The 14,692-nt window shown below is 39.3% G+C and overlaps 1 protein-coding gene across 1 annotated transcript in view; it reads left to right on the top strand.

Annotated features, from left to right (window-relative positions):
* The first annotated feature begins 2,755 nt into the window (after positions 1-2,755).
* Positions 2,756-14,692, top strand: part of LOC117918592 (ATP-dependent RNA helicase DEAH11, chloroplastic-like) — a 40,198-nt gene continuing 28,261 nt past the window's right edge. Inside the window, exon 1 of the mRNA XM_034835346.1 lies at positions 2,756-3,939. Within this exon, the coding sequence (XP_034691237.1) occupies positions 3,058-3,939 (882 nt within the window). The 5' untranslated portion in view covers positions 2,756-3,057. The remainder of the gene's footprint in view (positions 3,940-14,692) is intronic.

The following is a 14,692-nucleotide window of genomic DNA, read 5'->3' as shown; positions in this document are numbered from 1 at the left end:
AAAGCAAATTTGATTGGTGCTTTGTGTATTGAATTTAATAATATCCGCGAAAAAAGAGGATGTGGTTGGCTCCCAAATCCCAATCAGGGTCCCAACATTGGCGATGTCATTTGGAATTCTCGTACGGATTGGTAAAATCCGGCCAGCTTAAGTCCAAAATAATCCATTTGTTGAAAAAAGAGACAAGAATAGTACCCGTCATAAAATATTTATCAATCTAATTTTTTATATTCACGCAAGCATTCATATAAATTTTTTTTTTAGGTGTAAAAAAATTATGATTTTAAAAATTTCAAAAATATCCTTAAAATCATAGTTAGTAACTATGATTTCAAAATTATTTTTAATATACGCTCGTTTTAATAATATTGTGATTTTAATATTATTTTTAAAATATTTTTTTATCATAATAAGCATAATTTTTTTTTTTTTTGTCATAATAACTATAAAACCACAATTAGAGAATGACTCATATAATCATAACTAAAAAAATATGAGATTTTAGAACTTTGCTTTTTTATTTTTAATTTTAGTATAAATTATGGATGTACCAAAATTTCTTAATGATGTACCAAATTTTCTTAAAGTTCGTTTCTTACAAATTTCCTTAAATAAATATTTTATTTAACATAAATATATACATTTTTATGGGAATGCATGTAAGCTAAATTCTTTTCTCAAAATTTCAAGGAAAATGTGAAAAAATAAAGATATATATATATATATAATTTTAAAACAATCGTAACCAAAAAATTTATTAAAGATAATTTGTAAAAAAAATATAATTTAAAATTGACAATGGAAAATTGTAAGAAATTTTTCCTACTCATAAATAAACTTTTTTACAATGAAAAAATTTAAAACAAGTTGTAACTATGATTTTAAAGAAAATTGTAAAATCACTGTCGTGGTTTTTATAATATTTTTAAAATCACAGTTACTATGATAAATAATATTTTAAAAATAATATTAAAATTATAATATTATTAAAACAAACATTGATTAAAAATAATTTTGATGTTACTAACTACAGTTTTAAGAAAAATTGTAAAATCACAGTCACCAATAATTATTTTTTACACTTAAAAAAAAATCTATGTAGATGCTTACGTGAATACAAAATATTAATTTGACAAATATTTTGAGATAATATTCTTATAATTTTTTTTAACAAATGGATAATTTTGGACTTAAACTCAAATCCGGCTGAGTTCAATCCACTGGCGGTGCAGTCATGCGCTTCAAAGATGACAATCAACGTGAACCTCGTGACTCTTCCAGATTCTTTCTTCTCCAGAGAGGCTTCATTTCTGTGTACGATAGGTCCTACATATGCCAACGACATTCTGCATTTCTGCCACGTGGACACAAAGATTGATGCCAAAATCATGGAGATCATAACGGTCACTTAATAGTATATAAAAGCAGAGTTATCTTTAAGCTGCTATCCTATATAACATAAAATTTCCAAAATTCTACTTTCTGAAATTACGTAACTAATTTAAGGGGAAATTAAAGATTCGATTTGGGCCGCTAAATCGAAATCATGGGAAATTCTATACTTTGTTAATTTGGTTTTCTAGGTAATCTAATCAAAATCAAAATCTCTTTTCTGTCTTTAGTCACTACCGGATTATTGAAATATTAAAATAATTTTGATACTTGTTTAGAATATGAATTGATTCTCACTCTATAAATATATTTTTATTTTACAAATATAAATCAAAATATCAAATCCTTGGTACATTAAACTATGCAGTTTAAAGTTTACGATTTGACCGTATTAAAAAAATTTGGAAAATACTAATATAATTTACATAAAGTTCATAAGGAACTAAAAGTTTTTTAAATTAAACAACAATGTTTTAAAAACTTTTAACGGCATTTAAGCCCCCATAGTAGAGTTTCAATTTTTCTTAATTGGATTATTTTTGTAGTTATAATCGTATTAATCTTACAATTGTAATTTTTATTTATTTTATTTGAGTTTATTAACTACTAATATTCTATAAATACTCGGTGTTCATCTCCGTCTTTTCTAGATTGAGATGGAGATTTGCATCCCCTCGTGTGCAAACTTAAAGTTGGACTTAACATCTTTATGTACACTACTTTTATAAACATATTTTAGTGAACCGAATAAGTTTAATAACTATATTATATATGTGGGTGATGACTCATGGCTGATGATAGCCATGGAGTCTAGTCCCACAATTATTTTACTTTTATATAGAATAAGGTGTGAAGGACGCAAAAAGGCCATGTCACTATACCATATCCTGTGCCCTCTTATTTAACCCAAAAAGAAAGAGTAAAACCAGCATGGTGAACGATTTGTTCTTTTTCTGTCCCGAACGAGGAATCGGGGGCCACTCCTTTCAGGAGGAGAAAAACAGAGTCAAGCATCACTGTGACTAAAGTGGCTTGGCTTCCAAGCTATTCAAAAAAAAAAAAGATAAACTTAAGACATCACGTCATTAAGGCTAGACTGCCTGCTCTGCCTAATTGTTAAAGCAATAAAATTTAATTGGATTTATTTGAAAAATAAAATTAGGTCTTTTAATTTCCATTTTATCAATCGAGATATATGATAAAGAGTATGCAATCTTTTGAGATACAGTGCGATACAGTAAATTTAAGAGTAATGTAATTTGGGTGAGACCCAGCGCAGTAACTGGATCGACTTTTGGAACGAGCTTGGACCGATTTCTTAGCCCTAGAGCCCTAGACTCGATAGTCGTTAATCGTACGAGTAGGGGCGTAAAGCTAGAGGCTAAAGCAACCGCACCGACCTGACCTTCAAGTTTTAACCTTCCGTACCTTTTAACCTTCCTTATTAATCCAGAGCCTTTCAGGGTGAGTTTTGGAAACTTGTCCGACACTTAATTTAAATGCGCGGGTGCACATAAAACCGAGTCACAAGCACAAAGCGAAGCCTTTAATCTTCAAGTCTTTAACTTTGTCATCGTCCAACTCCGTTCTGCTCGCTCTGTAACTTCTTTGATCCTCTGTCGGGTCATTTCTAGGGTTTTTCTTATCTGCGTTCCTCTCTATGCCATGAGGGGAGTTGGTCCGGCTACTTATCGGCGGCAAGGACCGCCGGCGAACCCACGGAGAGGCTTCTCCCCGGGGAATACACGGTCGGTACGGCCTCAGTTCGAAGAAAGAAGTGATGAGTTCCCATCGAATTGTAGGCAGAATCTGCGTCCAGAAGTTGCGCCTCCGTTCCGGCCAAGTCCTCCGAACTTCATCATCGAGCTTCGGCCTGGGCTTGGGGGTTTTAAGAAGATCGACGTAGATGAATTACTCGCCACATGTAAATTGATGCCTGAGAAGGTTACCGTTCTATCATCAGGTCCTATTGCAGCAACCTTGTTTTTCCGTCAATGGGTGGATACGCTTGAAACAATGGTATATTTGTGGGAATTACGTCTGGAAGGCAAACATCTTTTCACTCCGAAGTTGATACGGAACATTATTATGCCATCTGATGAAGACGAGCTTCGGAGTCGGCTCCAAACCACATTCGGGAATCATATTAGGGCAATTCTTGAAGGCGAAGAAGTCAAGAAGTGGCAGAACGAGCTGCAGCATCTCTCTGATGAGATTGCAAAAGTTCAGGGCCTGCTTAGGAAGCCTAATAAAATCGCTGCTCATGAAAAGCTTACCAGCGAGAAGAATGGGTTGCTTTGTGAGAGGGATTTGATTTCAAAGAGGTTGAAGGAATTCAAATCTTCTATGAGTTGCATACTCAATTATCTTGAAGGGAAGCATTCTCAGCAATGCTATGACGAGGAGATTGAGGTGTTTAGGTTTAATGGTGATTTTGATTGGAGTAGAATTTATCACTTGATTAGAAGAGAATGTCGCAGGCTTAAGGATGGTTTGCCACTGTATGCCTTCCGGCGGGAGATTCTTCATCAAATTCACACCCAACAGGTATTTTATTTTATTACCTACAAAAAAAAAAAAACAGGTATTTTATTTTATTTTATTAATTATTTATTTTTATGAAAAATTATATATACTTTTCTCTTCAATCATAGGAACTAGCAAATTGGTGATCAAGGTCATGTTCAGAAATAATTTTTAGAAAAACTATTAGATAGTAAATTTTTGTCAGTTGGTATGCAAGGTAAGATGACCTATTAAACTTAGCATTAGATTATTTTGATTAACCGACACTAGAAATAAAAGTATGTACTTGGGTTTGTTGAAATTAAAATAGGGTAATTGCTTATTTATTGGTTTTGGGGGATGGGCTTCGCGGTAATGATGCTTTGATCAATGAGGGTAGTAGCGTTAGGTCAATGGGGAGGGTTTGTGGGAGGTTCTAGGTTCAAGTCCCAATGGGGACAAAAATTTACCTAAAAAAAAAAGGTGCAAAAGTCTCTTATAGCTGAGGCACAAGCCGCAACACTAGGTGTGCATTTGAGTCAAGTGAAACTGATGCATATCAATTTTATATAATGTGATCTAATCTAATGAGTAAGAAAAATTTAAGATTCCAAACATTTAAAAGAAGCATTAAACACAAAAGTAATAAAATTAAATGAATTTCAATATACAATTAGAAATTTCAAGAGTAAAAGTGCTTAAAAAGGAAATCCTATCAAAAAAAAAAAAAAGTGCTTAAAAAGGAAAAGTAAAGTAAACAAGGCGTGCCTCTTCAACAAGGCGCATGTCTTGGCAAGCAAGGCCATATAACTCGGTGGTGGTTGATTAGCGCTTCTTTTTAATATATTTTTTTTCTTTATCTATAAAAAAAAACCTAGGGAGTGGTTGTGCCTTGGGCCCCAGTGTGCTTTAAGAGCACCTTTTAAAACCATGTAACTGTATCATGATGAACTTTTTAGATTACGTATCTTCAATAACCAAGGATTCCAATTATCTAATCAGTAGGTATTGTTGACAACTCTTGGTGACAACCATTTCGAGTTTAAAGAAAGGGGCTTCTATGTCTATATTTGTATCCATATCAATAAAATGAAGCCTTTTAAGGGATTGATATTATTAATGTAAAATGAGGCCTAGGAATTCACAATCTTGTGGCCCTAAACAAAACCTTGCTCTGGAAGTGGAGTTGGAGATTTGTAGAAGAAAGGGAGCCCATTTGGAAACAAATAATCATCGGGAAGTTCGAAATAGAGGATGGGGGGTGGTGTTCAAGAGGAGTAAGAGAAGCTTATGATGTGGGGGTGTGGAAAGCCATAAAAAATGAATAGGAGGACATAAGATGTAGATCCCGCTTTATGGTAGGGAATGAGAGAAGGGTTAAATTTTGGAAAGACTTGTGGTGTGAGGACCTAACCTTGAAAGAAGCTTTTCCTAACTTATTTCGTTTGGCAATTAATAAAGATGGTTGGGTGTCAAAAGTATGGGAGGAGGGCCGGGATTTGAGTAGCTGGAGTCCTCACTTTTCAAGACATCTTAATGATTGGAAGATGGGAGAAGGGGAGTCTTTGTTTCGAAAACTACAACCCTTGGTTGTGAGGAGAAGTGGAAGATATTATGAGTTGAAGAGACAGTAAGAATGACAAATTTTTAGTTAGGTCCCTTTATCGTTTCTATACAAGGACTTCTAGAGACCCTTTCCCATGGAGTTTGGATGTCTGGGGCTCTAGTAAGGGTGAGTTTTTTTGCTTAAGAGGCATCTTAGAGCTGAATTTTTTACTATCGACCAGCTGAAAAAGAGGGGTTGGAATATCCTAAATAGGTGCTACTTGTGCAAAGAAGAAGAGGAAATTACTGATCACCTACTCCTGTTTTGTGGCAAGGTTAGGATGTTGTGAAATTTGATTTTCTCCCTTTTCGATGTGCAGTGGGTTATGCATTCTTTAGTTAGAAGGAATTTGTTAAGATGACATGGTTCTTTTGTGGATAAAAAAGGGAGAAGGCATGGAGGGTTGCCCCCTTATGTTTAATGTAGACTTTATGGAAGGAAAGTAATGGAAGAGCTTTCAATGATGTCGAGTGGTCCGACCAAACAATTAAATCTCCTTTCTTGTATACTTTTGTGAATTGGGGTAGGGTGTATATAGAGGATCATACTTTATCTATAATTGATTTTATAGATTGGTTGTTTGTCAAGTAAGAGGAAGACCTTTTTTTGGTCTACTTACTATTTTGGTTTTTTTGGACGTTGTTTGTATATTTCTTGTGTACTATTTTCACTAGGCGCTTCTAATGCAATCCCTTTATTTACCTATCATTTTTTTTTCATTTGTTCATCTTGTTCTACCTCCATGGAAAGTAGTATTGTTATGTCCTTGATTGTTGTGTCTTGAAAATAGATAGTAAAGCTTATGCTGCATAGGACCTTTTGTTTTTATAATGCTTCTTTTTGTGGTATTATTTGACCTTTTTGACCATTTTTTTTTCTTTTTTCCATTTTCATGATTTAGAAGAAGGATTGTACAAGTCCATTTAATGGTTGTATAAGGATGTGTGGTTTTGGCAACGTCTTTGTATAATGCAGAATAAGATTTTCAAGGTGTGTTATGGCTAATAGTTCTTTCAAGAGAGTTTTGATTGAGTTGCCAGGCCTTACTTTCCATTATTGGTCTAAGGATTGGTGGTCTTTGATTTGGAGAAAACTAAGGGAGGATTCTTGAGGTTGACTAGTGCAATAAAATTCAGATATTTGTTAGAGATCAGGGATAAGGTATCCAATGGACGATAATTTCTAAGTGTAGTTGATGTTTTAGATGGAGCCTGGAGATTTACAGTTTTTTAACATAAAGTAAGATGGATGGTTACTATCCAAGTGAACTCGCATAGTTGTAGAAAAGGCTTATGAAAGAAGTGCTTCTTTGGAGGCTTCCAAAAGCAATTTTTGGGATGATGCTAATTGTGATTTGTTGTCTGAATCTCAAAAGAGCCTTAGTATTTGTTTGAAGATTCATAGGCCACAAGGTTCTACTTTTGTTTTGCCTTTTCCCTCGCTAGTTTGTTGAGGGCTTGAAAGTCAAGGTTTGGAGGGTGACTAGTTATAGGAATTATGACACAACATGGATGAGTTCTTCTTGATGGGAATGAAGGAATTGAAGCCAAAAGCGAATAACCAAGTAATCTAAGCATGGCCTTCTAAAACCATCCTTGTTGTAGTTCGCCATCTAATGGAGCTTTTGATTTAAAGTTAGACTTTTTCAATTTTACTTCCAAAACCTTGTACCTACATTTTCTTTTCATTCTAATCCTACCATTTTCTTATGTTCCTTCTTAGTCCATTGAGGTTTCTAGCGTATTATGTAATTGTATTGATGGTCTAAAGTTTATAATGGTAAAGTCTATAGAATCTATTGTGCCCTTTTGCAGGATTTATGAGAATGAGTCCTTTGAGGTCTACCTAAGAAAGGAAAGAGAGGAAAAGAAGGAATATTTTTATGATTTAGGTTTTTCAAAGTCATAATTTGTAATTAGTTGGTTATTTGAGTCTTGTTTTGAATTTGTAAAGTTTTTCTTTTTCTTTTCCCCTTTATTGCAAGTTTCTTCTTAAAGGAAGTTTTTGTATTTCAAGCTTTTTATTTTCTAAAGGATGTTCTTGATTTACGAAACTACCTAAAGGGTAAGTGAATGGGTAGTCCAATTTTTATGGTCCAAATCCAATTTGCCAATTCTTTAATTTTGAATTTTTTTTTTTTTTTTTTTGATAAATGAGCAATCATATATATTAGAAAAGGCTAAAAAGCCACATGTATACAGGGAGTATACTGACCAGCCCCAAACAAGGCTGGAAAAACAAAAAAAGGTGGAACAACCTCACCCACCCTCAAGTGGTCCCAAGCCACTCCAAAAAGCCTAACAGAGTGTAAGTTTCCTCACCACTGTACACCCTAGCCCAACTCCACAAATTACATACAAAAGAATTCTTAAATTTCTGAATATCTAAGGACCCTCCCCTGAATACTATCCTATTCCTTTCTTTCCAAACCGTCCAAAATATGCACAACGGGATGGAATTCCATATCTTTTTTCTTTTTTCCCCACAAAAGAACCCCCCCAACTACGTAACACCTCTATAACTGACTCTGGGAATACCCATTGAACTCCAAAAATGGCAAGGGAGATCTCCCAAATAGTTTTAACCACTATACAATGTAATAAAATATGATTTGCATTCTCCTCTTCGCATCCGCATAAATAGCACCGATTAGGGAGCTGCCATCCCCTTCTTTGAAGCTTGTCCAAGGTGAGGATCTTCCCCCATGATGCCTCCCAAGCAAAAAAAGACACCTTTGTTGGAACTTTATCCAACCAAATGCGTCTATTTGGGAAAGCACCGGTTGAGGGGCCACTCAAACTTATGTAGGCCCCTTTGGCCCCAAACACACCGTTGCCTTCCCGCTTCCAACTCACAGAGTCCTCTTCAGGAGCTATCCTGAAGTCCTTCAGAAGATACAGCAAGCCACCTATCTGCTCCATCTCCCAATCATTGAGATCTCTAGCCAATCTGAGATTCCAACCTCCTTGACCCATACTAGTATCCCACACTTCACAAACTTTAGCATTCTTATGACCCGCCAAGGTAAATAATTGAGGATAGGTTTGAGAAAACGCCTCATTGCCACACCACTTGTCCGTCCAAAACAAAACTCTAGTCCCTTTCCCCACCTTAAAAGCCATGCTCTCCCAACACCAATCCGCCTCCTTCATGATCTCCTTCCATAACCCCACCCCATAAGGCCCACTAACTTCCTTAGTCCTCCACCCACATCCCTCTTGACCATATTTCATCCCTATCACCATTTTCCAAAGATTATCCTTTTCATAGGCATATCTCCAAACCCATTTGCCCAATAGTGCTTTGTTCCATACATCTATCTTTCGGATGCCTAAACCCCCCTCCTCCTTAGGCCTACACACCACCTTCCAATTAATTAAGTGAGCTTTTCCCTCTAATCTTCCTCCCCCCCACAAAAAATCTCTTTGGATTTTTTCAATCCTTCTTGCCACAGCCTTAGGAATGCGAATAAGGGAAAGGAGGTAGATGGGAATGTTGGCCAAAGTGCTCTTAATGAGAGTAATTCTTCCCCCCTTCGAGATATATTGCCTTTTCCACTGAGCTAGTCTTCTTCTCATTCTCTCCTCCACCCCATCCCAGGAAAAGGAATTTTTGTGACGGGCTCCAAGGGGCAGCCCTAGGTACACAGTGGGTAGAGCCCCCAAACTGCAACCTAGCTCAGCCGCCAGCTCCTCTGCCTCATCCACTTCCCCCACCGGAAATACAACACTCTTAGCTAGGTTAATTCTAAGGCCGGAGGCAGCCTCAAACCAAGCCAAAATCCAACTCAGATTGGTCAATTGCTCTCTCTCAGCTTTGCAGAAAATGAGAGTGTCGTCAGCAAAGAGAAGGTGACTAACAGACAGCTCTTCCCCCCTTCTCCCCCGCATCCTACATCCTGAAATAAAACTCCCCTCACCAGCCCGTCTAATAATGTTACTAAGCACTTCCATTCCCAAGACGAAAAGGTATGGAGAGATGGGGTCTCCTTGCCTCAGCCCCTTTGAATTTGAAAAAAACCCAGCTGGAACCCCGTTGATTAAAATAGAGAATTTGGCAGTAGAGATACACCACCACATCCATTCCATCCAACGAGCCCCAAACCCCATCTTCCGAAGAACCTTCATAAGAAAATTCCAATTGACGCTATCATAGGCTTTTTCGATGTCCAACTTGCATAACAAGCCTTTCTCTTTTCTTTTATACCAATAATCAATCACCTCATTAGCTACTAGGGAAGCATCCAAAATCTGTCTCCCTCTCACAAAAGCATTTTGGTCGACTGAAACCACCTTATCCAGCACTTTTTTTAGCCTATTAGATAGGACTTTGGCTAAAAGTTTATACAAACCCCCAAGCAAGCTGATTGGCCTAAAATCCCCCATGTCTTCAGCTCCACCTTTCTTAGGAATAAGGACCAAAAAGGTGGTATTGAGAGACTTGGCAAACGACCCATGCTCAAAGAATTCCTTAAACATATCCACCACCTCCTCCTTCACAAAATCCCAGCAATCTTGCCAGAAAGCCATTGTAAAGCCATCCGGGCCTGGGGCTTTGTCTCCCCTCATCTCCATCAGAGCAAATTTGATTTCCTCCTCAGAGAAAGGCACCTCCAAGTCATCAGCTTCCCGGGAATTCAGTTGATTAAACTGCAGCCCCTCAATATCCGCTCTCCACCCCGGCTCTTCTGAGAGTAATTTCTGGAAAGCATTCACTATCCCATCCCTCACCTCTTGGTCCTCAGACAGCAGCTCCCCATTGATTACAATCCTGTCCAGCGAATTGTTCCTACGGTGGGCATTGGCCATACGGTGAAAATAACCGGTGTTCCTATCCCCCTCCTTGAGCCATAACTCCCTTGACTTCTGCCTCCAATGAACTTCTTCCATTAACACCCATTTATAGAAGGCATCCTTGGCTTCTTTTTTCTGCTCGGTTTCAGCTATAGTCAGGCTTCTCTCACTTTCCACTCCATCCCAGTATTCCAGCTGCTGAAGGGCGGAGTTTTTATTAACTTCCAGCCTGCCAAACACCTCCTTATTCCAAATTTTGATAATGTGCTTCAAAACCTTCATCTTATAGGCCAATCTGAAGCTAGCCCTTCCTCTCACCTCAATTCCTTGCCACCACCCCCGTAGAAGACCCTTAAAGTCGTCCACTTTCAGCCACATGTTCTCGAATCTGAACGGAGTAGGGCCCCTCCTTATCCCCCCACCCATCAGCAATATAGGAAAATGATTAGATATGGGTCTTTGCAATCTGCATTGGGTTACCCCACTGAACATGTCTAGCCACTGCTGAGTCACCAAGAACCTGTCTAGCCTCGCCCAGGATTGGTTATTCCTTCCCCCACTCCAAGTGGCATTACCCCCTTGCATAGGCAGATCAGTGAGTTCTAAATCCTCTACAGTTTGGGCAAAACTTCTCATGGCCCCAGATAACCTTCCCTGACTACTCCTTTCTTGCTGGGATAAGATGACGTTGAAGTCCCCCCCTAAGCACCATGGATCATCCCACAAGCCTCTAATCGCCCCTAGTTCTTCCCACAAACACACTCTATCTTCTCTGGAGAAAGGTCCATACACCCCAGTAAAAATCCAGGTCATCCCGTTTTCCACATTCCTAATCCTACAGGAAACAGAAAATTTTCCCACCTCCGTCTCCATCACCTCCAGAGACCTTCTATCCCAACACACCAAAATCCCTCCCGCAGTGCCCAATGCGTCTAAAGCCACCCAATTAGACCACCTACCCGAACCCAGACTTCTCACCAGTCCCTCCGACAAAGCCTGAATTTTGGTCTCCTGGATACAAAAAAGATCCACCCTCTGACTTCTGATCATTGCCTTAATAACCCTTCTTTTGGCGCTGTCATTGGCCCCCCGAACATTCCAGCTTAAGATTCTTAGCTTCATTTAAATTCCATAATTTGGCACCCCCTTATTTGTCCTCCATCAGTTTGCTTCTTCCCCCCTTCATAGTTAATGGAGCACTCCAATCTTTTTAATTCTCTCTCAAATTTGGATTTCTCCAGACTGTTCTTACTGTGAACTCTTTCCCTTCTCTTACGAATTTTGATCAGGAATTCCATAATGTCCTTCTCCAGACCTTCTGTCGAAAAACCCAAGAACTTACTAAACCTGGCGAAATCACTTTTCTCCCAATTAAGCTCCCCCCCTGCCTTATTTACTCGAGGCACTATCTGGTCAGAACCCAACTCCTTTCCATTATCATCATTTCTGCTTTTGTTGACTTCCACCAAATCCCAACATTCAACAGTCTCTGACACAGAGGATTCCAATCCCATAATCTTTTGAAGCGGATAATCGTCTTCGCCCCTCTTCTTTTCAGACCCAGAAAGGTCGCAAAACTCCCCCACTGGAGTCCGACCAAAACAAAGAGAAGGGGAAGAAGGATACATCGGGACCAAGGAATCGGACTGTACATACCTCGTCGCTTCCTCAATAAGGGCGTTATCAGTCTTCGATCGCCCTATAAGGAGGAGTTCTGCCTCTCTCTGCCTGTGCAGCCCATCCTTCTCTCCAAATAGAAAGAAATCAGAGAATGGGCTTCCCGAGCTTACTTCGCACCTCTGGGCTTCAACAGGCTGGTCACTTGGCTTCCTTACTGGGCTATGACCATCGCCTACTAGGCCCACATCCGCCATGGGCTTCCGGGCCATGGTCCAACTTTCCCTTTGACCAACAGTCTCCTCAGTTGAAGAGGATGAGCTACTGCCCTCAGCCCCGCTAGGCTTCACCATAAGGCCCAGCGCAGCTGGCCCATTTTGTTTAAGCCCCGCTCCCTTGGGCCTTAGCTGCAGCTCACCAGGCCCACATGCCCCCTCTGTGGGTCGCCCTGACCCAACAGTCAGCTTTCGCGTCCCATCCGCAGTCTGTCGCTGCTTCTCGAGTTTCGAGCCCCCTTCAGCCTCCCTCACGCGCTTGCCCTCGCGTGACTGGACCTCACCCTCAACCTCTCCGTCTTTTACTAGTTGTCTTTCCTCCTCGCCGGACGGCACCACTCGCAGCGTCGGCCTCGTCTCCCACCACAGAGTGAGGGAGTAGCATGTATTTTCGACCCAGATTTCCACCATGTTAGGATTTTTCCCCTCTTTTCTCCTTACCCGAATTCTAGCCCACTGTAGTTCTTCCTTCCTCTCCGTCTTGACGTCTATCTCTAACAGACCCCCGCATCCTTCTCCTATCTTGCACAGAATGTCCCGATTCCATAACGAAATGGGAAGACCCACTATCCTTACCCAGGCCTCTCTTTCTTTCTCTTCCTCCATCAAGCATCCCGTCCTTTGGCTCCATTTTTCCAAGCGCAAGACGAGGCCATCGACCACTATTTCCCCACCGATTAGGGCTTTCTCGGCTTCATTTATCAACTCAAACTCCAAAAGTGCCTTGCCGTCCTCCAATTTGGCCAATCCTAGATGAATTCAAGAATATGAGAATATAAAGAAATCAATAATCCATAAGATAAGCATGATATAAGTGGGAACCACTAACAGAAAACTTCGTAGGCATAAAATCATCTGTGTAGTGAATTGTAAATCAAATCTACTAACTTTAAAAAGAGTGTACGTAGTTCTACCCAACTCTCACCCACACCTCCCCCACTAGATTTTCACTCTTCAAACAGCTAACCTCTGAGCTTCACCTAGCCAATTCCAGAAGCTTATTCTAGGACCTTTTTGGTCCCTTGTCAACAACCGAAGCCAAATCAAATTACTCTTTGAATTCAAAGAAACATAGAAGGCCCCCCAATAGAGACTCTCTCACACTTTTCTTAGTAACCCAACTTCATTCAATCCACTTCTTTAGTTAAGGAAGCCACGGGTCTAAGTTAGAAACCTTCCCTCACTTTCCCACTGAACAATACTCTAAACAAGTCACCCTTTCTTGCACCCTCTGTGCCTTTAACTGAACCTACACCTCTTCTATTGAGACCTTTTAAGGTTTCAAAATCGCCTCAGCAAAAGACCCTTTGTAATAGCAAACCACTTTACTCCTTTCCAAAGAGGTTTGCTTGTTAAAGACCGCCTTTGGCCCTTTGACTGAGCTAAAGGAGCCACCCACAATAGATGGAGCTTACTTGCTAGAGTGGACTACCCTCCCAACAAGCCTTTGCCTTTAGGGAAGATAATAGTAAACCTTTTATCCTCCATATCATAGTCTGAGCACAAAATGAACCTTTTTGCCTGGTTAGCACACTTTTCTAACTTAAACAACCTCCCATTTATTCTTGCCCCGAATATAAATCATAAAATAATAGAAATAGATTTTTAGAGACACCAACACCTCCTATTGCAAATATTTCTGCAAATGAGTTCTTATTTTCTCACCTGTCGGCTTTCACAAAGTGAGTGTGTAGAAAAATCCTACAAAACTTACATAATGGCCTTTCAAGGGAATTAGTGTGATCATTTCACTAGAATGTTGAAGTGTTCCATAAATGCTCAAAATAAGCTATAATGCCAAATGGCAAAACTTTCCCTAGGAAATCTCTTATCTCCATTGCCCTAAAGGAGCATGATTCCTCAGAGAAACCTTCCTTTACCTAAAACCTTTATACACCATAGGCTTACACACTAGATCCCAACTATTAAGATGATCTCTTTTACCCTCCCTAATCCTTGACTAAAGAAAATCTCTTTGCAATTTTTTAATTCTTGATGCCATTGATGTTGGAAGCTTGAAAAGGGATAATAAACAACTAGGAACTGGTCATGTGTTTTGGTTCGAAGTTTTGCATGCTCTATGTGTGGAGGCCCTTATACATGATACCTGGGTTAGGCTTTTTTATATTTTATTAGTTTGAGTTAGTAGCAAAATCAGTACCAGAATTATTCAGAAAGCATATCGAGCCAGACCTTCATCATGCTCAGCTGGGTTGGGTCTGAGTTTCAACACTCTATAGTGTTTTGAATCTTGTTTGGATAAGATGATTTGTAATCAGTCGGTTGTAGTGGAGAGAAAGGTTTTTCAGGTGAAGTCTGAAGATTGCAATGGAGGAAAGTGGATTTCAATAACAGAGAGAAGCCGAGGTTTTGTGGTTTCTTTAGGTTTTGGAGAGGAGGAGACGGGTTGGTTAGTGGAGCAGTTAGAGAAAGCTGTGGATTTGGAGGCTTCTAGGGGTTTCGTTCGAAAAATGAGGGGCAAGACTAGGACTCATCTGATGGAG

This window comes from Vitis riparia, chromosome 7 (genome assembly GCF_004353265.1).
Source record: "Vitis riparia cultivar Riparia Gloire de Montpellier isolate 1030 chromosome 7, EGFV_Vit.rip_1.0, whole genome shotgun sequence".
NCBI lineage: Eukaryota > Viridiplantae > Streptophyta > Magnoliopsida > Vitales > Vitaceae > Vitis > Vitis riparia.
The sequence above is the reverse complement of the archived record's forward strand: the minus strand, read 5'-3'. Positions and strand labels throughout refer to the sequence as shown.